We start from the raw sequence: 24,976 nt of genomic DNA on the forward strand, positions 1-24,976 counted from the left end.
GAGAAGCTCGAGGTAAGGCAACTTGCGACCAGTCAACCAGCTTTACAGAAGGTACTTAAGGAGATCATACACCCTGAAGAGGAAGGACAGTGGACAATGATGAAGGCACAGAGGGGAAGTAAAGTTCACTGGAAGAATAAGATTAGCAAAGGAGAATTAGTAAAGAATCAAACAGTACTAATGCACAAAAAATTCAAGCTCCAAGAAGAATAAGAGATGAAGAAATGAACAGAGGATATGTAAAACACCCAAAAGAAAAATAATCACACGATAGGTACAAATATATACCTTTCAAAAATAACCCTGGATGGGCTTGGGGTGTGGCTCAGTGTTAGAGCACTTGCCTAGCAGGTCTGAGGCTCTGGGCTCCATCCTCAGCACTACATAAAAATAAAGTCTATCTATAACTGAAAAAAAGACCTTCCTGAATATAAATGGCCTTAATTCTCCAATTAAAATATGCAGACTGTGTGATCAGATTAAAAAAGAAAAGCCTGTATCTTCTTTCTGCAAGAAACTCACCTCATCAGCAAAAAAGTTCACACCTTGAAAATGATGATGGAGAATGGTATTCCAAGAAAATGTACTCTAAAAGGAACCACCCTACTCATACCTGACAAAACAGGCTTTAAGCTACTACATATTGATAAGGGGAGCAGTTCATCAAGAAGATGTGACAGTTATAAACATATGTTGGGGCTCCCAATCTTATCAACAAAGACTATTAACAATAAAGGGAGAGAGACAGGGCCCAAGACAATAAGAACAGGGTGAATCCAACACGCCTCTCTCACCCACAGATCATCAGACCAAATCAAAACAAAACAAAACCTCAACACCACCCCCCCCAAAAAAAACAATACTGCAAATGAACATCTAAGTTATACTATAAATCAAATGGACTTAACAGACATCTGCAGAAAATTCCCTCGAACATCAGCAGAATATACATTTTTTTGTCAACCCATGAAACTTTTTTCAAAACAGATTATATATTAGGCCATAGGGAAGTCTTATCTAAACAAAGAATTGAAACAAATTTGCATACCTCATCAAATCATAATGTAATAAAACTGGAAATCAATGGCAAGAGACTGCAGAAATTATACAAACACATGGAGATGGAATAATACACTTTTGAACGAATAATGGATCACTAAAATCATTTAAAATTCTCAGAACTGAATGAAAACACAACCCATAGCAGAAACTGTGGGAAACAGCAGAGCAGCACAAAGAGGAGGTTGGAGCCATGAGAGCCTGCATTAAAACATACCTCCAATAGAAACCTAAGGGTGCATCTCAAGATCCTAGGAAAAGAGCAAACTAAACTCACAGTCAGTAGAAGGAAACAAATCATAAAGATCATGGAAGAAATAAATAGAATAGGGACTAAAAGAACAACACAAAGGATCAATGAAACAAAGAATTCTTTGAAAAGGTCAACAAAATTGACAAACCCTTAACTAGCCAGAGAGAAGAACGTCCAAAACAAAATTAGAGGTGAAAAGAGGACATTGCAACAGATAACTACTGGAATTCAAATGTTACCAGGGAAACTATGAGTAATGATATATACAGAAAATCTCAAAAAAATGCACACATTTCTGGGCACATAAGACCTTCGAAAATTGGACGAAGAGGATGTAAAAACTTAAATGATCAATAAGAAGCATTGAGATTGAAGCAGTAATAAAAAGTCTTCTAACAAGCAAGCTGAGGACTGGAGGGACTCACTGTGAATTTCACCAAACTTTTAAAGAAGAACTAATGCAGTGCTCCTCAAAGTGTTCCTAAGACACAGAGGGAAGGACCTCTTCCAATTCTGCAAAGCCAGGATTATCCTAGTGTGAAAAGCTGAAAAAGATACAACAAAAAGAAAAAGAGAGCAAGGTATAAACCCGCATCCTTGTTGAACTGAGATGAAAATATCCTCAATGAAATGCTGCAAAGTGAAGTCAGCGGCATGTCTAAAGATCTCCATCACAGTAAGTGGGTTTCCTTCCAGGGATGCAAGGCTCGCTCTATATATACAAACTGAAAATGTAATAGGGAATCAAAGCAGAGTCAAAATAAAACTGAAGAATCTTCAGAAGCAGGAAAAGCCTTGGATAAACTTCATATTCCTTTAGGATAAAGTCCTGAACAAATTAGGTCTGGAGGATCCCACTGCCATGTGACAGACCTCACATGACAAATGGGAAAAGTGGAAGCCTCTCATCTGAACCAGGAGCTGCCCAGGGAGTGCGTTCTCACCACTCTTATGCATCAGTCCATGAAATTCTAGCCTCTGAGACTAGGTAAGAGAAAGACACTGAAGGCCAGCATGGGGAAGGGGAAGCCACACTGTCCTGGTTGCATCTGATAGGATTACGCCCCCAGGAAACCCTGAGCCTCCTCTCAAGACTCTTAGAACCAGAGCAGCAGGACACAGAAGCCCCTTGTGAAATTCAGGAGCTTTTCTATATGTCAATAATGAGATCTCTAAGAATTAATGCCACTCACAACAGCCTCAAAAAAAAAAAATTCTAGAACCCAACCCAACAAAGCGTAAAGACCTCTACAAAGTGACCCAGACTGAAGAAAGAGGCTGAAGGAGACGGTAGAATGTGGAAAGGCCTCCCATGTTCATGGAGTGAGACAATCCTGTTAAAGTGTCCCACCACAAAATGATCTACAGATTCAGTGCAGTTCCCTTCAAAGTACCAGTGACATTATTCACAGAACTGGAAAGAACATCCTAAATTCAAACCCAAGCACAAAAGACCCTGAGCAGCCAAAATAGTCCTGAGCCAAAACATCCAACTGGACACGTCACAACATCTTAGTTGAAAGTCCACTAGAAGCTGGATACCGATGTCAACTGGCACTATTCAAACTAACCAAGTAATGGAATCAGCTTGGGAGCCTGGAGGTAGATAAACAGACCAAGAACATGTGGTCCATTTATATAGTGGAGTATTACTCAGTCACGAGGAAGAACAAAATCATATCATTGTCAGAAAATGGATGGCACAGAAGGACATCATGTTAAGCAAAAATATGCCAACAACAACAACAAAAACAACAGCCCAAGAATTGCTTATTTTCTTTCATACACTGGAAAAAAGGTGAGGGAAGGGAAAGGGAACCATGGGAAGGGGAGAGATGTAGGGTAAGATAGGGTGGGAGGGAGGGGAGCCACAGTCAAGACAAGACGTGCCTGTGTGCAGATCGCACAGAGAGATGCACGTCTGCAGGATTCCTGTGGGTTAAGGACAAGAAAGAAATGAGAATACAGATAAAAGAGTAAGCGTATTTGTACGTACTCTTTTATATATATCCTTTCCTAAGACTTGCTGCCAAATGAACAACAAAAAACAACAACAACAGAAAAACGGTGTGGCCAAAACCCAAAACCAAAGCTACTCAAACAGTGTGACCCTCGAGGGCAGAGTGGGGCTCAGAGACAGCCAACGCTTGGTGACTGCGACAGGAGGTTTGAGCTCGAGTCCCTCTATTCCCAGGCGTCCTTTGCTGTCACTACCTGTCTTCTACATCCTGAGAAAACCGTGTTTTGGAAGAAACTGGGGTCGCACACCCACCTCATGAGCCCAGCCCTGAGCTACGTGGTTTTTTCTGCACATACTGGTGAGAACTGACTCTCTGCTGTCGCTGCCTGCTTGGCCTAGTTGAAGTCTTTATGATATTTTACTTGACTGTTTTTTAATCCAGGAACCTGTGGGGAGGAGGGGAGAGGAGCAGGAATGGAGACAGGGACAACACCAAGCTCCTGGGCCAGGTGGGGGAGGGACCAAAGGCCACAGAGGAGGAGTGGCCCCAGAGGGGGAAGAGCCAGGCGAGTGTGGCCAGGGGGGAGGGCCGGTCCTGGTCAGAACTGCTGGGGTGAGATGTCCCAAGCAAGAGGGTCCTGGGACATCCAGGGGCACTGCACGCCTGGGTGGTGAGTTCTAGGGTGGCCATGGTCATGGGTCCTAGAGGAGCAGGACAGAGGCCACAGCAGTGAGGAGGGCCAGGGGTGGCTGGGCCTGAGTGTGGGGCCTGTCCGTGTGGATGGTGGACTGTCCTGGTGGACGTCAGCCTGAGGGTCGCTGTGGATCTTGTTTAGAATTCAGAGAGTGAAGGGGCACGTGCTGTGAAGGGTGGCATGGCAGGTGGCAGAGGTCTCATGAGACCAGCGCTGAGCTCCCTGCGCCCCCCCTCCTTGGCTTTGCTGTGGCACCCCAGAGGAAGGAGCAGGAATGACCAAAGGAGTAAAAAGTCCTGAGAAGTTTAGCCTGGGGCGTGCACTGCTCCTGTGCCTCTGGGGCCACCGACTCTCCTGAGCTGCCTGGCCGTCCCAGCCCAGGTGCACGTACCTGTGTGCAGCCTGCAGCCCGTAGTTGGCATGGTTGAACCTTGCGTTCAGTTTCTTCTCTGCCCACCTGTTGATGAGGAATGAGGGCAGTAGTTTTTGGAGTGCACTATTGTACCGGGTGAAGAGGGCGGTGTCCATGGGGTTGCCGTCATCCCACACCCGGTTCCAAATCCACGCGCCTCGTCTCGTGCTGAGGAAAACCTGCGAGAGAGGAGAAGCCGCCCAGTAAGAACTCTGTCTTCTCACCTTGATATCAGAATGAGGGTAAAATGCCAACCTGCTCAGCAACACGACTGATCTCGCCAGCCACATCCGCTCCAGAGTTCCCGATGCCAATCACAACCACTCTCTTCCCCGCAAAAGCGTCTGGATGCCTGTACTCCCAGCTGTGCAGGTACCTGCCCCGGAACCTCTGGATGCCTGGGAGGAGAGACCAAGCCATGTCAGCAGCACAGACGGGAGCGGGGTCTGGCACAACGTGCTTCCAAGCCCAGGCTGAGTCTCTCCCACCCCCTTTGCTGCTGTGGGTCAGGCACTGCCGAAATGACAGAAGGAGACTGTGCAGGGAACAAAAGGTCCAGAGGCTGAGACCAAGGTCCAGCAGACGAATGTCCCTTCAAACGCAACCTGAAGTTCTTTCACTGTGCTCACTGTGCTACCTTAGGATGTTCTTGTCTTTTTCTGATTCTCCACTGATATACGAGGAACTGCCTTCACTTCTTGTAACACTGAGAAGGAATTATGCACAAAGGTCCTTAGCCAGGTGAGCTTGCAGAGTGCTGTCCAAGGAAGCTGACCCCAGCTTTAGAGGTTAGAGTGGTCAGCAGAATACTGTGTGGAAGTTTTAATGATATATTTATTTAACTAGCATAATCTAACAGGCTAGTGTATAATCAGCCCACAGAGGTACTCCTGAGGCTTTTACGCCTGTGCCATGTCTTTACAATGCGTATATTGTAAACGAGTGTGTGTGCGTGTCACATTCCAGTAGCTCCAGAGACAGGCGGCCCTCAGCAGCTCTGTTGATTAGGACAAATGCGAATGAGTAGTTTCAGAGATTCTTGACATTTCTGATTGTATTCCACAAATATCACAGACGTTGCTACAGGTGTATGTTTTACCCGTCTTCACTCAGCCCTCCCTCACTTCTCCTTGGGGACTCTCAAGAACACCTCCTTATTCATGTGTCTGCTTTGGTCTTTCTCCCTGTCCAACCATCTTCCCACCACTGCAAGACAGACCCGTGTAGGTACAAATGCATCAGGTGGCAGGCCCACCCAGGCACACACACAGGCACACATGCACTCACACGCACACACACATGCACAGACACACACACTTGCACACACACTCACAAACAACTGCACACTCAAACTCACACACGTGCACACTCACACATGCACACACTCACACACACACATACCCACTCTGCACTCGTTGCTCACTGACTCCCGCCTACCTCTCCTGCCCACACACCTGCTCCTCCCACAGCAAGGGTGTGTTCTCCTGGCCTGGCCACACTCCATTGCTCACTTGCTTCTTCTTCGTGGAAGGGCAGAGCCCTGCCTTGGCTGCCTGGGGAAGGCTGGGCTTCCAGTTCCAGGGCTACCTCTATCATCTGAGTGCTCCTCTCTGCACCCCACTGTGCCACGAAAAGGCTTCTGTCCTGTGCCCGTGATAGCGTGGGCACGGAGATTCTTGGATCCCAAGATCTTCCCTCACATTCATCAGTTACATACCTGCAAACTCCTGTAAGGGCAAATGCTTCTCAGTGTAATGGCCGCTGCAGATCATGACCCCATCGAAGATGTAGGATTGCTGCTTCCCATCAGCTTCTACCAGCACATCCCACTGGCCAGAGGATGAAAAATCAGGGAGCTTCCTCACACTGCACACCTTCGCCTGGGAAGCAAGGGGCCAAGGCAGCCTTAGTGCTAGAGCACGGCTCATCTCCATCCCCAGGGAACTCTGGGTTCACAATAAAGTGGGTGGTGGCTTCTGTCTCCATAGCTCCTGGGATTTTATAATTTTATGCACAACATCCTCCTAGAATTGTTTCTTCCCTAGGATGGAGGTACGTTGGGCAACATAGTACCTAAAATTCCATTCCTAAACCTGTATTCTACGTCTAATATAATTAACTGAAACCTCAGCTTAGAGACCAAAGCGGACACAGTGCACCTTGGAGGGGACCTGATTTAGAAATGACTTCACTAACGTAGAGAATGTGCCGAGACACCAGGTCTCTCCCGAACTGTGCTGGACATGCACAGTGGACGGGCGCCCCTGCCTGCTCTGGCTGGTGAAGACCTGCAAGGACCCACGTGGAGGTGCTGAGCAGGGTTGGCCTTCCTTACCAGGAACTTGATGTGTTGCATGAGACCAAAGTGCCTGGCGTACATCCTGAGATACTCCATCATTTTGGAATTGTGCATGTAGTTGGGAAAATGGTCAGGGACGGGGTAGTCGCTGAAGGCTGTCATCTCCTTGGAGGTGTTGCAGGTCAAGGATTTGTATATCCCAGCTCGTCCTGTGTCGGGGGTCTCCTGTGGGAAGCAAACCGGCCATGGCCTCCAGTGTTCAGGCACTTAGTGGGGAACGAGAGGGGGTTGTCAGCCTGTGGGTTTGGGACTCCTGGTCCTTGTGGGTTTCTGCAATGGAGCTGACCAGGAAGGAGGTGCTGGAGTCAGCCCGTGTGGAGATGAGACGAATAGAATCCTCTTCATGATGATGGACCCTGAGTGTGCCCTGATCCTCTCCCAACAGGAATATGTCCAGACAGATCAGAAAACCCAGGAAGGACAGGGGGAGGAGGAGAAGAGGGAAAGGGATGTATCAGGAATGAACTGGAGCAAAGTATGTACTTTATACCTATGGATATGTCTCTATGAACCCACTGTTATTTGTAAATTTAACACCCTAATAAAACACAAGAAACAAATTCTAAACCAACCAGAAAGGAAGAAACATAAAACCGAGTGGTGAAGAGAAGTTTCCCAAGGAGAGGAACAGGGATTAGGAGGAGGCCCTGGAAAGAGGCTCCACATAACCCGGGAGGAAGCAGTCATGAACACGTGGTGTGCTCAGCTCACTAACTGACACACCAGGTGAAATCAGGCAGGGCCACGAAGAGGCACACTGGGTGAAGACTGTGTGCCACGTGCTTAAAGTCTCGCTGTTGTTGAGAAGCGTGAGCTGCCTCTGTCCATCATGGAGGGCCCATAGTGAACGCTCTCAACTGCATCCAACCCGCCCACAGAGCAGCGAGAAGGTGACCCGTGGTGTGCAGGGAAGGGCCAGGGTCCTCATGCAGGGGACCTCCGGCCTGTCCCCAAGTCTGCCAAGCAGAAGGACGTGTCAGTTTTATGTGCAGAAGCCCACGTGCTCCTGGGGGCTTCAGGGAAATGCAGGAAAGAGGGCCCTGCAAGCCTCGGAGTTTCAGCTTCGTCTCAGTGTAGACATTGCCACTTGTCAGGGACACCAAGGAGTGAAGGAGGAACTGCTCAGAGTGGACACGTTCTGGGTCCTGTCAGAGAGGAAGCATCTCTCACACACAGCTGCACTTCTCGGGAGGAGCACAGAATTACCTCGTATCTCCACAGTCCTCCAATGTCGCTGCCTTTTTCAAAACACGTGGGCTCCAGTCCCTCCTCCAGGCAGCACTTAATGGCCCCTAATCCGCTGGCCCCGGCGCCAATCACTGCAATTTTTTTTGCTTTCATGGTCTCTGAAATGAAGGAGAATTCTTTCAGTTTTGTTGTGATAAAGTGAAATTTTCTAGCCAAGTCAGAGGCCCCAACACTTCAGGATTCAACCTTTATGGTGACAGAGTGTGGTTGCCTCTGCAGCGTGTCTTATGTTAGATTGGAACACACACACACACACACACACACACACACACACACACAAGCACACACACGCGCTCACCCCAGCCCTGTATGACAGACTGCTGTGTGTGATATTCAAGCAAGTGTAGGGTGAAAACATCTTTCAAATCGAGAGTCTGCAGGCCATCCAGGAACCTGCTCCCTTATCCTCATTCCTAAACAACATAGTAAAACTCCCAACATCGTCCTTAGAGAGCACCAGGTAGGACAAGTGATCTAGAGACGATCCACAGCACGTGGGAAGTCCTGGAGGTGTACGCCAGCATTGCTCCATTTTACAGAGAGAACGAGAACCTTCTGAGATGGGGAGATCCTGGAACTGGCCCCAATTCCATGGGGTGATGTGTATGTTGACCAGAATCTGGTCGTGTTACTAGATCATGAAAGAATGCCTCACTGAATCCAGAGTTTCATAAGTTTCTGGCTGATTCACAACCCTTCTTAACAGAAATATTGTGGCTCTTCATCGTCTCTTAACCTCCGACCTGTTACTCATACGCCGCAGGGGGCTGTGCGATGGCTGGCGAGCTCAGGGCGGCCTGGACGTGCACAGGAGCAGAAGTGGGCATGGCTGGGCAGAGCCCAGTCTCCAGGGCAAGACGGAGGGGTGTGCGTAAGGCAGTGCGGCCTCTCTACAGCAATTCAGTGGACAGTCCAGGAGGGAAAGGCAGGAGCGTGGGGTCACAAGTTCCCTTGTCCCTCCTTGGGAGCACTGAGACCTCACCTTGGAGGGCTGGCTTGGGCTGAGGGAGCCGTTATCAGAGAGGGAGTGCTGGCTCCATCCTGCTGGCTGCTCTGCTCTCCACAGGGCTTCCAGGGCTCCCGCTGGGTCAGGCTCACCTGCTCCTGGACGTTCTCCCTCTGACACCCTCCTTCTGCAGGCCACCATGGCAGAGCACAGCACTGGGCCCCTCCCAGTTCCTGTCTTCTGCTGGCTGCTGCTCTTGCCCAGGGGGTCTCTCCTTGCCCCGTGTACCCAGCTACACCTGTCCCTTAAGACTCAGGCCCCACAGTCCACTGCGTGCAGCTCCTGACCACGGTGGTCTCCTCCTGCACAGCAGAGCTGGCAGTGCCCCTGTGACACTACCCTCTGTGGCCCAGTGCTCCGCTCCTGCTCGTGGCTCTGCCCCTGTCACACCCCTTCTTTATCAGGGTGCTAGAGCTGGAGGACAGGACAGCACCATGTCTTGTGTCCTCACTGCAGTGCCACAGGGCGCAGGGGACTCAGTGAGGGGGTGCTGGGACTCGTGGCCAGGCCCTTGTTGCCTCCATCTTGTTTAATGTGGACTCGTGCCTCCCTCCCACTCTGGGCACACTTCTGCAGTGTCCGTCTGAGTGTGCCTGGACCTCATTCCCATCTCAGAGTGGAGAGCAGTGTCCCACTCCCTCCCGCCCAGGCCCGTCTCTCCCCTGCAGGGTTCTGATGGGCAGCCTGGCCGTCCCTGCCTCGGACCTGATGGGCTGTCTCTGGCCGCCCCCTCCCGGGCAGCTTCCTAACTCTCGCCTTCAGGGGGCACACAGCCCACTCTGCCGCCTGCTTGAGTGGGAAGGCCTGGCGGGGGCCCTGACGCCAGCGCTGGGTTCAGTGCCATTTTCCTCAGTGTCTGTCCCTGTCTCGCTTAGAGCCACACAGAGAGCTTGTGGTGGTGCCCGCCTGTGCACAAATGTGATGTGTGCTCCTCACTGTCTTTCATGCCTGGAACCTGGGTTGACTGCAGAGGGTCTCCACGGTGCACTTCCTGTGGGAAAACGCAATTCTCATGCCGCCTTAAATCCACATCCCTTTACTGTCTAGAATACCTCCTGCTCACGTGCCCCTCTCAGGGCTATGCACTGCCACCTTGAGCCCTTTGATTTCTAACCCTCGGTGCCGCCGCTTGCTATTTTTAGGAATCACAAAGGCCGACCAGAGTGCAATACAAAACTGCATTTGCTCCAGGCAGAGCCTGCCCAGTGTGTGCAGCCTCAGACGCTCCGGCTTCACGTTTGTATGCACACAGTGCCGCGTGGGTAGAGGCTCCCCAGGAGTATTCGCTACCTGAGTCACTGAGTTCTAGAGGCTGCAGACTTTTCCGTTCTATCATTTCCTGTTGCAGAATGTATTCTTCTCTTGGTTGCCTCTCCTGCACAGAGTCAAGAGTTTTCTCGCTGTTTAGAGCCGTTTCTGAGGCCACATTGTGCTCTAGTCCTTCCTGTGACTGACTCTCCTTTAGGTAACTGTAGGTCATGAGAAGGCAGCCGTCCCCCTCATGGGCTGAGTCCCTGGGCCCACTCAGTCAATGGCAGCCAGCACTCTGGCGAGTAGGCTTCCTGTGGGCACCAAGGGCCAGTGCCACCTGATCTGCTGGGCCAGATGCACTGTCCACTACGTCTAGTCCTGGTTTTGATGGGCTCCTGCTGGATTTTGGGTTTTGCATTTCATTGTCCCTACTTCCTGGCTCCTCTCAGTCTTGATTTTCATGTTCATGTGAACTCTTGATCAAGAGATGACTGTTAAATGGTAATAACATAAAGTAGCTGTTGGGCAGGGAGTAAGTGTGTCACGAGGACTAGGTGGAGTCACCAAGGAACATAGGTGCATTGGGAAGCTCAGCCCAGGGCCGAGATGTGTCACGTGGCAAAATGCAGGTCTTAAGAGGTCAGTGCTGGTTGTCCTGATACAGAATGTCCTTTATTGCCCACACGGCAACACCAGACACACTATTTAAGATCAAGAAATGCAGCAGTCCCCCAGGACATGTTTCCTGTTAGCAGGGTGTTTGGAAGCAGTGCAGTAGGAGTTAGGAGGGAGGCGGTGGCCGCAGGCCGAGGAGCAGTGTCCTGCCTGGGTGACGGCGGTATTCTGTTGTCCCAGAGGGAAGGCCCTCCAGGAGGGCCCGTCCTGTCTGGAGTGGCCCTGTGAGCAGGCGGGCTGCTGACTCCTGTCCTAACCCAGGTGTGGGGCTTGGGTGCCAAGGCCTGTGCTCCGAAGCCAGTCCACCCTCCTTGCTGGCCATCCGTCTCTGGGCTCCCTGGCGTCCTCCAACCTCCAGAGGAGCCTGGCCTGTGGTCTGCTCCCATCCCGCCCTCTTTCAGCCTGGGCCCTTTGTTCTGGGAGGCAGGTTCCCTAGAGCTGCTCCAGAGGCCCACCTCCCGCTCTAGTGGGTCAGAGAGATGCTGCAGCCCGTTCCCACATGCCTGCTGCTGTCCCTGTGCAGGAGGTCAGCCTCCATTCCCCTGGGGCTCAACAAGGGGCAGCCCCCCAGCAATCTTGTCAGAAAGACCCCCAGAAAGAGCAGTCTGGGCTCTCATCCCCAGTGCCATGTCCCCCCCCCCCCAATGCATTAGTCAGGCTCCTGCAGAGAGACCCAGCCAGCAGCCTAGCAGGAGGCACACAGAGGGAGGCTGACACATGGAGGGTGGTGCCCGGGAGAGTGGCTCACTTGCTGCTGGAGGCCAGGAGTGCCAGGACAGGCCGTCCTCAGGACTGAGACCCTGTGGTGCTGGTCGTGTGGCTCCGTCCAGGAATGGAGGCTGCAGACCCAGGGCGGGGATGGGGCACCTCTCTTGGGGCCACGGGAAGAGCTGGGGCGAGTCCTGGAGTCCTTGGGCCCAGCAGCCTGGCCTTCTGATGTCCAAGCCAAAGGGTGTCCCAGCTCTAGGGAGAGACAGAAGGTGGGTCTCTCTCTGCCTTTTATTGTGTTCTTACCTCCCACCTGTAGGATTGGGCCTGCCCACGAAGAGGGTGTGTCTTCCGTTCCCTGTCACCTGAGTCTCAGGCCCGTGTCCTCTGGAAACACCCTAACACACACCCACTGAAGCAACCCTATCTTTCCCATCAAATAGCAAACTATCTGTGTTTCCGTTTCAGGAAAAGGTGAATGCACAGTGCATACTGAACTTTGAGGATAATTACTCCTTCACCGGCTATCTCAATAACTGTTAATCCAAAATAACCATTGCAGGTCCAAAATTTGTGACATTGGTAACCATTTGTCCCTGATTCTTCAGGTAAAAGAAAAACAATATTGCAGTGACATGCTTATAACTTGCATAATATGCATATGAACATATTCTTTGCAATGGCCAAAAAAAATCAAAAAATGAAATCATAATAAATGCTGATGAGGATGTGGGGGAAAGGTCCACTCCTATGTTGTTTTAGGGACTGTAGGTTAACACAAGCACTTTGAGGCAATTCCCACAAGACTAGGAATTCCACCACTGTATGATGCAGCCATCCCACTCCTTGATGTTTATTCAGAAGAACCAAAATCAGTGTACTATTGTGATACATGGATATGGACGTTTGTAGTAGCACAGTTCTTGATCACCAAGCTACAGAACCAGCCAGTAGTCCCTCAGTAGGTGACTGAATCAAGACATTCTGCTCTGTAGACACATGGAGTTCACTCAGCCTTAAAGAGTGCAGTCCACCATTTGCTGGTTCATGGCGGGAACTGGAGAAGCTCATGTGAGTGAAGCAAGCCAGACTCCGGAAGACACAGAGCAGATGCTTCTCTTCTCCTATGTGGAAGGCAGGTGGAAAGAAGGATTTAGAAAGGGGGTCGATGGAAACAGGAGGGCACACAGGGAGGAAGAGGAGGGGGAAGGAGCGGAAGGGAAGAGGCAGGGAAAGGGAGGAAGGCAGAGTGACCCTGACCAGGTGGTGTCCTGTGTGTGCCTAAACACGTCGCAGTGAGCTCCACTCTGTGTGATTGCAAGGCACCAACTGAAAACTTAATCAAGGAAAACTCTCTTAACCACGCAAGAAGGAGAGGCCACAGTACAGTGCTGGTTTCTCTAACTGGCCGTTGGTGGTATTTATAATCACCTCCTATTCCCCTTTTTCTTTCCAGGAAACCCACAGTAAGTATTGGAAAGAAACAGCTCCCCGAAGCCCCAATCCCTGATGCCCCTGACCCAGCAGTGAGCTGGTGAGGCCCTAATCAGGGACGCTCACTGTCCTGTATCTGCTCAGCCCCCAAACAGAAGGGTGCAGCCAAGAGGCTATGTCCACCACCAGGCCTGCAGGGAAAAAGGATGGGTGACAGTACCTTCAGGGGTCCCAGTGTGGGGCACTGGGACCAAAGGGGACTCAAGTTGGGGCCTGGAGACATCCCAGACCCCTGAGGTTTCTCCAGGAGAAGGAGGGCCCAGTGGTGAGAACGAAGCTGATCTGGGGTCATCAGGGAGCAGAGCTGACCTGTTCCCTGCAGAGGGATATTTGGGAAAGGGGGGAGGGGGCTGTGCTCAGAAGGGGCTTGTGAGGGAGCAGACTGTGGGGTTGGAGGGAAGCCTCTAGAAGCCAAACAGCTGTGTTAGTCTCACTCCATATCTGCAATATGAACCCGAGGCCAGGACACAAGGTTCCCTGGGCTCAGGGCTCTGGAAGTTCCAGTGCCACATGGAGTGACCTCTTTGTTTGGGACCTCTGACAGGGCTTTGGGCCTCTGATGAGGGCAGCATGTCCTGGTGGAGCCAACCCCTCCCCTCATGAGCCAGGAAACACAGGGGACAGGAAGAGCCTGTGGTCCCACCGCCCCCTTCCAGGGCATGCCCCTGTGGGCTGAGGACCTCCTCCCAGGCCCACCTGGAAGGATCTCACCACCTCCCCAGTGCGCCATCTGGGAGCCAAGCCTGAGCACCCGGATCCAGGGACACCACACAGACCACAGCAAAAGCCTCCCTTCTGCCCATGGGTCAGCACACTGTGGCCTCCTCGTCTGCACTCACTGGCCCTCTGGGCAGTGAGTCAGCTCCTGGCCTCCCCTGCCTGGAGGAACCTGTTGGAGGTGAGCTCAGGCCATAGGGGCCGGCCTGGGACAAGAGGTCGGGTAACCCCAGACCTCTACCCAGGTCACAGCAAAATAACTGACTCTGGGAGTGACAGGAGGGGCACTCTTGGGGTGTCAGGAGAGCAAGGCCACTGTGAGCCCTGAAGGCCTGGCGGGTGCTGGCCAGAGTCCTGCCTCGGCCTGCTACAGTCCAGAGCCCTGGGGCCAAGCTGACTGGCCCTCTGGCCCTTCCCCTAATTGCTGCGTCTGAGTGCCTTCCACACCTGCTGATGCTGCAGGGTTCACCTGGAACCAGGGTGCTTCCCTGGGGGCCTGTGGTGGCTCTCTGTGCTGGCCACAGGCCTAGACAGGAGCTGGAGGCCCAGGCCTGCTGGGCACTTGCTGGTTAGGACAGAGGTCCTTTCTCAGGGCCCAGTCATCCTCTACACTGTGGGCTCACGAGGTCTGCTGCCTGTGGGACAGGTGACTAAGGTGCCCTCAGCCCTGGGCCTGCCTACTCTTGTCTGGAGAGCAGCCCCCAGGGCTCTTGAGCTGATGCCAGCCCTGGCTTTTCTGAAGTGGCAACTTGTCTGGTGCCGCAGTCTGGGGCAGCACCCAGGACTGGTGTAATCCTGCTGCCCCCTGGAGGGCCTGAGCCTGCTGCCCACAGGAGAAGAGAGGATCCCACATCTAGAAGGGGAAGAGGAAATTCCCTCTGCTCTGCCCTTTCTTCTCTCCAGGCTCTCGGCCACATGGACGGATGGTGCTGCCCACAGGGAGGGTGGGTCTCCCCACTGGGCCCAGTGACTCACAGAAGAGTCTCCCCCCCACACACCCTTACTGACACGCACAAAATATTCCTCTTCCAGTGTTCTGAGTACTCCTTAATCCAGACAGAATGACGCCTCAAATTCACTATCAGACCTCAGAAGGAGAATCTGTCATTAGGGAATCGCATAACCAACATGGTCCACAAAAATCCTTATTGGTTCATAGTACAGAGATGTGCTGTCGTGGAAATACAGGGGACAGTCACTCTCTCCACCCTCCACTAATGGCACGTTGAACCATGGGGGAAATTCTTGTCTCCACAGGCTGAGTTTTCCTGTCCTTGGTCCACACTATGTAAACTTATTTCTTTCCTTTTGAAATGTGTTACTATTCTAATTGGCATAGAATTGCACACATGTGTGAGGTAGGATGTGATATTTTGATATGTGTATGCAAGTAATGATCAAATCAGAGAAATCGTATCCATCATTCCAAAAGTTCACCATTACTTTGTCTTGGGAACATGCATAAGGTTTCTTCAAGCTATTTTGAAATGTCCAGCAAGTTACTATTAACCGTGCTCTGGAGAAGTGGAACTTCTTCCTCTCAATGAGGAGCTGTATTTTTGTGTCCCACTCTCTGCAGCCTCCTGCCCCCCTCCCATCATGCCCAGCCTCTGGCCAGCACTGATCTTCTCTCCAGTTCTATGGCATCAAGTTTTAAACTTCCACCTACAAGTGAGAACAGGTGGCATTTGTCTTTGTGGGCCTGGGTTAGTTCATGTAACCTCATGTTCTCCAGTTCTACTCACGTGGTCACAGATGACAGGATTATGTTCCTTTTATGGTCGACTGTGACTCCACAGTGTGGATACACCACTTTTCTGTATCCACTCTTTCACTGATGGGCACCTCGAGAGATTCCCTGCCTTCGCTGTTTACAAAAGGCAGAGAGTGGGCATCCCTGATGGTGGATCTCGTTCCTGAGGTGACCGGTAGTGGGACATGGCACCCGTGGCAGCTCTGACTTTCTCAGGCACGTCCATGCTCTTCTCCACGGGGCCGTACTAAACCCCAGCAGTGTCTTGAAGTTCCCCTTATGCTTATTTATGACGTTTTGATTATAGCCATTTAAAGTCATATCTCATGGTGGCTTTGATTTGCTCTCCAGGATGATTAGTGATATAGAGCATTTTCCATAATTTAGTGGCCACTTGGACATCTTCTTTTCAGAAATTTTTAAAATACTTTGTCTTATCTGCAGAGACATTCCAAGTCTGCAGCCAAAGGTGCAGTGTTTGGGTGAGTTACTTTCTTCATGATTCTTGGAGTCACCACCTATAGCTTGGTGTGGGGGAGGGCTTTTATGGCATTAGATCTCATCTGCGTCATCTGAACTGTGACATTGGCCCAGACATTTCCCGAAATTCTTGAAAAGTCACCTGCAGACTCTTTTCCCCACTCGTTGCCCTATCCCCACTCCCTTGGAGTGAATGCATGGCCTACCCGTCTGTTCCAGGCTGGCACGGGGCGTGTCCAGAGTGGGGACTGCACTCGCTGTTGGAGGGACGGTGGGCAGGAGGGATGAGGCGGCCGTGGGGGGTGCACCTGCAGAGGCTGGACGCTCTTCCCCTGGAGTCCTCTTGCAGTTTTGGCCTTTGGGGTGCTGCGTGTCTTCTCAGGGGCAGGTCTGGACAGTGCGTGTCTGGGGCGTCTCAGGTTCTGCAGGGCGTGAAGCTCCGGGACCCGAGGCCCAGCGTGCCCACTTCAGCTGGCAGGTCAGGGGCAGCAGAGTGCCCTCCCTTGGCCCTGCGCAGTGTGTGGTGAGGGCCCTGGCCAGAGCCAGCGTGGTGGGAACCTTCCAGCAGCTGTGCGTCCTGGGCGTCTGTCATTGGGGCTCGTTGCTGGCCTCTTCTCAGCCCTGTCCCTCTGCCCCCTCCTGTGGGGCGGCCCTTGACCCCCTTTCACCCCCACCCCGTGCAGACTTCCTCCAGAAGTGTCAGTCACCTCAAGTTTCAGGCCTCGTGGTGAGGGCACCTCTTCAGGAGCGTCCACAGCTGGACGGGCAGCAAGTCTGCTTCTGGGGAACAGAGGATTTAAAGGTGAGGCCAGTGAAGCCAGTTCACCAGGACTCTCTCAGCCCTGCTGAGACCTGGATGCAGGGGTCTCAGGGAGGCGCTCCTGACTCAGGCCCCTGGCGCTTTGTGGTGTCACCCTCACAGACGTGTGCAGAGTCAGTGTGACCGGAGGCTCTGACTGGCAGTGTCACAGCTCGCTAGGCAGGGGCCACTCATACTCCCACGGCCCCATTTAAGGAGCTCAGGATGCATCTGGGGAGAAGCTATGTCAAAGAGTCAGATCTAGTAGGACCTAAGTTGACTTGCTTTCTTTTCTACTGCTGCTACAAAGGACCAAGACTTCCACAGATGACAGATCCAGGCCCAGTGTCCACCAGCCCCACTCCTAAAGACTCAGAGTTGGGGGGTGGGATGTCTCAGGGGCCAGGGAGGCGGGTTGCCTGTGGGAGTGCAGGAGCAGAGCCATTTCCCCTGTGCAGCTCTGAAAGGCGGCCCAGGCTGGGGAGCAGCTCCACAGCAGAGCCCTGCCCAGTCTGTGGGAGGCCCCGGTCCGAGCTCTAGCACTGAGCAAAACAAGGAAGAAAAACTCAGGGTGCTCAGCTGTGGCCCTGCATGTCCCCCTGCCTGCCCCTGTTTTCAGGACCCCTCTCTCCACTTTGACCCCCTGCCTCAAATGCTCTGCTGTTGCCTCGGATCACACTTGACAATCCAAGCTCTCTCCACACTCCCCAAAACTTGGAAGTATCTTTTGCTGTGTCCAATATCATGTTCACAAATTTCAAGGATTGTGGCCTGGACATTTTGGGGGGTCCTTAGGCAGATTACCATAATTGCAAATGGGAGCAAATTGCCTGATGATAGAGACGGGTTTAACAAATGAAAAGTCGGACGACAACATGTGACCAGGCAGACAGCCATTGAGCCTGACAGATTAGGGTAGAGTTCATGATTCTCTCTAGAGTGCCGGGATCTTAGGTCCCAGTCTCCATGGAGTGGGACAGGCAAGCTCATCCAGTGATTCAGGTCAAAAGCCAGCAGTGACTTCCCCTGGCGGTGGCCTGGCTGCCTGCACTTGGCTCCCTAGACGGGTCTTGGAAGTGTTCCCATTCCCCATGCCCGCCCTTTGTTTGCAGGCTCCATGAAGAGCCATCTGGATTATTTCAGATCTGCTGATGATACACGTGCCTGGAGCTTTCTAAAGTCTGTCTGTGGATGGATGGGCTCTTTACTCTTCTGCCCAGTAGGAGCTAGACTCACCCACGTGGGCCTTCGAGGGGAGGGAAAGCGAGCGCTGTGCGTCAGCCTGGGTGTGGGGGCCACTCTGTCTCCAGGTGCTTGTTCCCTAAGGCTTGGGACAGAGGGAGCAGGAGCACTGCCAGCACACCTGGGCTGGGCGCATCAGGGAATGAAGTGCCACCCATGAAGGTCATCTCAACCAGGAGAAAAAGTCCCGCGGGCACCAGTTTCCTCCTGGACTCCTGGAGCAGAGTGCTTGAGACCAGCGCCTGTGCGTCAGGGCTCCTCCACCTCCATCCGCCTGGCTCATCTCCCCACCTGGGAATTCTAGGGGTTTTCAGCCTTTGTGCCGCATTCGAGTTGGTGTGGTTAATGAATGGCGTCACTCCACCGGGCACTTCCCTCTATGGAGCTTTACTCTGGGAAGTTCTGATTCCAGGAATTAAAACGTCTTCCATGCCTCAGGAACTAAAGGGTGGAGAGAATAAGGCATGCAAACAGCAGAGTGCAAACAGCTTTACCCCCACCAGAGACCGGGCCAGGCTCAGAAGTGGCACTGGCAGAAAGTGGTGAGCTCCTCTGAATGTGAGAGATCCAGGGCTCGATATCTGCAGAGTGTTTCAAAAGACCACCAGGAGGACAGAAAGAAGTCAGATCTCAGGAGGGTCCCCCGGCATGTGGCACCGCCCAGAGCCCGGAGCAGTGTGGATCTCAGGGCTGTGTGGGCGCTGGGTGCAGGGAGGAAGCCGGGGCCATCACCAGAGCCTTATCAGGGTCCTGGCCAGGGCCTCGGGGCGCCTCCTCCAGGGAAGAACTGAGGCAAGAGAAGGTGATCAGACAGAAAATGTCAAGATAACTCTGTTTTTGGAGGAGAGGGAAAAGCCAGAGTGGAGGGCTACTTCAAAAGTATACACACACACACACACACACACACACATGCACACACGCACACACACACACACACATAAAAGGGCATTGTAGGTGGAATAAGGGAACAGATCCGACCAACGATTGGGAGGCACATTGGTAGGGTGACCGGCTCACTGGATGTAGAGGGAGGCTTAGGACAAGGGACAGTGTCCAGCGTTACTCTGACAATTCTAAATAAATAACTGAGTCAATGTGCATCGCCAACACAAAGAGCGGAGAACACAGAGGGCCTGGGACGAGGTCGGTGTGACTGGGTTGAGATCATCTTGAAACACAGAGGTAACACTTGGCCCAGCCAACACTCAGCCTCCCGCCCTGTCTCCTGGCCATGTCTTGGCTTTTCCCCCACAAAGTGGTTGTTCTTTGTTTTATTCAAAAGTGCATTATTTAATTAAAAAAAAATCCCACTCTTTATCACCTACAACATGACTATGCCAGATGTTTAAACTGTTTCATAATTTGCTGTACTAAATTTAGGTCCCACTTCTAATTCTGGAGAAAAATGTGTTACACATATTAATTTACGCTTTCCTGAACAGTGCGATGATGTTTAGAAAATCTGGCAGGAAAAGAAAAACAAAAACAAAAACAAAAAAAACCAACCTCCTAAGAATTTCATATAAAACGAATGAAACTTAGCATTTTTTAATTTTAACCTCAACTCGCTTCTTTAGTCTCAGATGTAGAATCATAAACATAAAGATTGTTTTTTCACTAACTGACTTTACATTTTTGTTCGATTTTTAAAAGCATTGTCTTCCCTGTGTTTTTAAAAGGAGTGAATGACTCTGGGAACCGGGAAAGCACGTGAAATTATCTGGGGACAGAACCACTGAAAACCATCAGGAAGTCAGGAGCGCAGAATCAGGACACCTCAGGCTTTAAGAGAGACGGTGACGGTGACATGCCGGCACAAGAGCAGTCAGGTATAGGGGCTCCCCGGGGAGGGGACTGCTGCCGGGAGAGGAAGTGGCAGCCGAGGCAGGAAGGAAGATGGTGGAAGAATTCACGAGTAAACTTTGGAATTAAAATCAAAACCTCTTGGGTGGGCACAGTGGCACTCATCTGTAATCCCAGTGGCTCGGGAGGGTGAAGCAGGAGGATCACAAGTTCAAAGCCAGCCTCAGCAACTTGGCAGGGCCCTAAGCAATTTAATGAGATCCTGTCTCTAAATAAAAAAGCAGATGGGCCAGGGATGTGTGGTTTAGTGGACAAGCCCCCGGAGTTCAACCTCCAGTACTCAAAGAAAAGAAAAAACCTCATGCCAATATTTATTAAGAGCAGATTGATATTTCAAGAAACACGTGTTGTTTTCAAGAGATAATTAGGTTTTGGTATGAATCCTTGAGTTTTAGAAACCAACCTACAATTTTCTTCTAATCAGAGCCAACTGGATCACACAGTTTTTTACAGGAGGTTAATCCTTCACAAGACTACCACTTCTCATGAAAGCAGACTCTAAAGGGAAAGAGTGAAGCCTGTGCAAACTGCCGAGCTACACCCCCGTGGTGTCAGCGGATGACAGCAGGGAAGGCCTGCCAGCGCCCGGGTTCCAGTGGCAGCTGTTCTCACGACCACCAGTGGTGGGCGGTGCACTTGGTGGTGGGCCCTGCCCCTTAGGGTGGCAACAGACCAGCAGCTCACCTCCAGGTTCTTCTAGGTTCTTGTCTTGGGAATCTGAAGAATAAGACTCCTGACAGAGGAGGGCAAGAGGGAAAGGAGTGGGGTGGGGGGCAGGGCAGGGGCTAGAGGAGAAGCAGTGGCAGGTCACTGAATTAAAAGTATTGTCTTCCCTGTGTTTTTAAAAGGAGTGAATGACTCTGGGAAACGGGAAAGCACGTGAAATTATCTCGAGACAGAACCACTGAAAACCATCAGGAAGTCAGGAGCGCAGAATGAAGACACCCCAGGCTTTGAGACAGTGACATGCAGGCCGCAATAGTGGGTGCAATAGTCTAGGGGTTAGGGCACTTGGGTCAACACTAATCAGGGTTTGGAAAAGCATCAATGCTGGGTCAAAATCCGTGTGGATCCGGGTTTGGAAAAGTACTGGTGCTGCTGGTGGCCTTGAGCCCGACGGCCATTCAAGGCTGCCCCGCTGATTTTTTCTTGCTGCCTGTGGCCACCCCAGCTTCCCAGGAGTTTGAGGAAGGCAGATTGAGGATGCTTGGGGATTTGGGGCCGTGGCTGTGGACGAGGCAGGAAAAGAAACCCTCAGAGCCCAACTGCCACCACTGGCTTCCACAAGCCTCTCTCCCACACCAACCTCTCCCCCTCCCACAATCCTCTCGCTCTTGAGGCCAATTGGCTGGGTCGCGTGGGCGGAGCCAAAGAAGTTCCCCAATGAGCAGTTCCATAGTCTGAAGGGCAGGGAAACAGCCCAATGAACATCACCGTAGAGGAGCCAATCAGCTAGATGTTGCTGGGGCCGCTGTGAGCCAATCATCAGCTGGCAGTCTGAAGGGCAGGAAAACAGCCCAATGAACATCACCGCAGAGGAGCCAATCAGCTAGATGTTGATGGGGCCGCTGTGAGCCAATCATCAGCCGGCAGCTGGTTGCCACAGCTGGAAGTTTGCTGGGGCCCCTTTGGCTGTGGCTCTCAACATCTCCCCCTCTCTGTTGCGGAAGTTTGCTGGGGCCCCTTTGGCTGTGGCTCTCAACAAAATTTCAAATCAGTGAAGGAGCTAAAAGAGGCTGTAACAACCTATGGTCCTCAAGCACCCTTCACTGTAAGCTTGGTCGAATCCATTACCAACTTAAACATGACGCCAGCAGATTGGGCTAATATGTGTAAAGCTGTGCTAAATGGAGGTCAATACCTTTATGGAAGGTTGCCAATGAGGAATTTTGCAAGGAGACGGCTAGGTGAAATGCAGCAGCTGGTTATCCTCAGAGAAATCTAGATATGTTGTTAGGAAAGGGACCTTATGAGGATCAGCAGCAACAAATTGCATATGATCCTGGTGTATATTTACAAATTGCTGTAGATGCAGTTAAGGCATGGAAGACTTTACAAGGACATGGAGGTTTACAAGGTCAATTATCTAAGATAATACAAGGAGGTAATGAACCTTACGCTGAATTTGTAGATAGGCTTATTCAAACAGCTACCAGAGTTTTTGGGAATACAGAACAAGCAATGCCATTAATAAAACAACTGGCTTATGACCAAGCGAATCGTTGGTGCAGAGATATCATTAGACCATGGAAACAGGAAGATTTAAACACATATATTAAATTATGTAGAGACATTAATGAACAAGAGCAAGTTGTGGCAGCTGCAGTACAACAGGCTTTAGATGCCAGGCCAAGAACATGCTACAATTGTGAACAAACAGGACATTTTAAAAGGAATTGCCCCATAGGAGGAGGGTTTAACAAAACTAGGTATCAAAGGAATAGAATACCGGGTATTTGCCCATGATGCCATAGAGGGAGACATTGGGCTAATGAATGCCGTTCTCAAACCACCATAGAGGGTACTCCATTATCAAAAAACGAACAAGGACAAGGTGTTTATCCACAATATCGTGGAGAAAGGCATCGGGCTCCATTGCCAAAAAATGGACAGGGGGCCCCAATCCTCCGGGGCCCCAAACCACAAATATACAGAGCACTGGAGGAACCCAGCAACCCCATCAGGGTAGTGCCCAGGACACATTGTCCATCAGATCCCTCATCAGACAAACCAGAGCGAGCGCAGGGTTGGACATCTGCGCCTCCGCCAGATCAGTACTAACTCCACAGATGGGAGTTCAAATTATTCCCACAGGGGTAAAAGGACCTCTTCCCAAAGGAACAGTAGGCTTATTATTGGGACGCAGCTCTTCTACTCTAAAAGGACTTATGATAAGTCCTGGGGTAATTGATCCCGATTATGAAGGTGAAATAAAAATTATAGCCAGTTCTCCAAAGGGTATATCGGTAATTTCACCAGGAGATAGAATAGCACAGTTACTAATAATACCAAGCCTACATGATAAATTTTCCAGTCATGCTGTAGAAAGAGGTTCCAAGGGATTAGGCTCCACAGGTGTAGATTGGGCTATGCTTTCTTTAAATTTAGATTCTCGCCCCATGCTAAAACTAAATATTCAAGGACATGAATTTAATGGGCTACTGGATACAGGTGCACACCTTAGCATGATATCTCGTCAAGAATGGCCAAAACATTGGCTGATACAACAAGCCACTCAAATGCTTCGAGGCCTAGGAGTGGCGACTAATCCCCATAGAAGTGCAATGGTATTAGATTGGAAGGATCCTGAAGGATGTGAAGGAACTATACAGCCATATGTATTGGATCATCTTCCCATAAATTTATGGGGACGAGATGTCCTAGATCAATTAGGTTTGACATTAACAAATAACATCAACCAAAATGCACCCACTATTATGACTAGACAAGGTTTTAGGAAAGGAAAAAGATTTAAAAAACAAGAACAAGGTATAGCAGCACCAATACAAATAGATCAAGGAACAGACAGACATGGGTTGGATTTTCAGAAAGGGCCACTGAGACAATAAAAATTACTTGGAAATCAGAAAGACCAGTATGCGTTCCTCAGTGGCCCCTGACTAAAGAAAAGACACAAGCAGCCCATGATCTGGTCAAACAACAATTAGCGGAAGGACATATACAACCTTCCGTATCTCCCCATAATACTCCCATTTTTGTCATCAAAAAGAAATCTGGTAAATGGAGATTACTGCAAGATTTAAGAGCCATTAATAATGAAATGGTCATTATGGGACCTGCTCAATCGGGGATTCCTCAATTGTCTGCTTTGCCAAAAACTTGGTATGTTTTAGTTATAGATATTAAAGATTGTTTTTTTTTTCAATTCCAATTCATCCTGAGGATAGTCCACGTTTTGCATTTACTATCCCTGCACTGAATCATGAAGGTCCTGATCAGAGATATGAATGGAAAGTACTCCCTCAAGGGATGGCTAACAGCCCAACTATGTGTCAAATTTATGTTAACAAAGTAATCCAGCCACTTAGAAATCAAAATCCTGAACTACAAATATTTCACTATATGGATGATGTATTAATAGCATACAAAGATAAAAACACATTGCTAGAATGTTATGCCACACTTACAAACTTATTAAAAAATTATAATCTAGAGATAGCAATAGATAAAGTACAATTAAATTTTCCAATTAATTATTTAGGAGTTCTATTATCCTCAACCATGGTCAGTTCACCAAAAATTCAAATACGAGTAGATCAACTCAAATCACTTAATGACTTTCAAAAGTTATTAGGAGACATAAATTGGATAAGGCCTTATCTAGGTATACCAATAGGAGAGTTGGGACCTTTATTTGATATCCTAAAAGGTCCATCAGATCCAAATTCACCCCGAATGTTAATGCCTGAAGCAAGAAAGGCATTAAAAATCATTGAAACATATATGGAAAATATGCATTTGGATAGAATTGATATAAGTTTGCCTTTATTATTTATTGTAATACCAACAAAAAATATTCCTACAGGAGTATTTTGGCAAGAAGGTCCATTATTATGGATACATTTATCTTATTCTCCTAACACTAATCTTACTAGGTATCCTGAGGCTGTAGGACAATTAATACTCAAAGGAATAAAAGCAGCAAAGGGAGTGTTTGGAATTTCTCCCAATAAAATTATTATTCCATATACTATGGATCAAATTGATGAGTTAGCTAATGAGTTAAATACTTGGGCAATAATCATGTGCAAATCTAATGTTTCATTTGATAACCACTTACCATCTAATCCTTTATTGTCTTTTTGGTCATCGCATCCTGTAATTTTTCCAAAAATGACAAGAAAAACACCTATCATGAATGCTCCAAATACATTCACTGTTGGGTCAAATAATGGTACAGCAGCAATAGTTACACCTGATCTTTTACATTTTTAGTACCCAAACAATCAGCTCAAAAGGTAGAGCTTAATGCAGTATTACA

The 24,976-nt window shown here is 50.0% G+C and overlaps 1 protein-coding gene across 1 annotated transcript in view; it reads right to left on the bottom strand.

Moving 5' to 3' along the window:
* LOC144256927 (flavin-containing monooxygenase 5-like) overlaps window positions 1–8,079 on the bottom strand; it is a 30,014-nt gene extending 21,935 nt beyond the window's left edge. Inside the window, exons 1-5 of the mRNA XM_077802791.1 lie at window positions 7,945–8,079; window positions 6,715–6,903; window positions 6,097–6,259; window positions 4,635–4,777; window positions 4,359–4,558 (exon numbers count right to left, since the gene is read on the bottom strand). Coding sequence (XP_077658917.1) covers window positions 4,359–4,558; window positions 4,635–4,777; window positions 6,097–6,259; window positions 6,715–6,903; window positions 7,945–8,079 — 830 coding nt within the window. The remainder of the gene's footprint in view (window positions 1–4,358; window positions 4,559–4,634; window positions 4,778–6,096; window positions 6,260–6,714; window positions 6,904–7,944) is intronic.
* Between the last annotated feature and the right edge of the window lie 16,897 nt (window positions 8,080–24,976).

Source organism: Urocitellus parryii, chromosome 9 (genome assembly GCF_045843805.1).
Source record: "Urocitellus parryii isolate mUroPar1 chromosome 9, mUroPar1.hap1, whole genome shotgun sequence".
Taxonomy (NCBI): domain Eukaryota; kingdom Metazoa; phylum Chordata; class Mammalia; order Rodentia; family Sciuridae; genus Urocitellus; species Urocitellus parryii.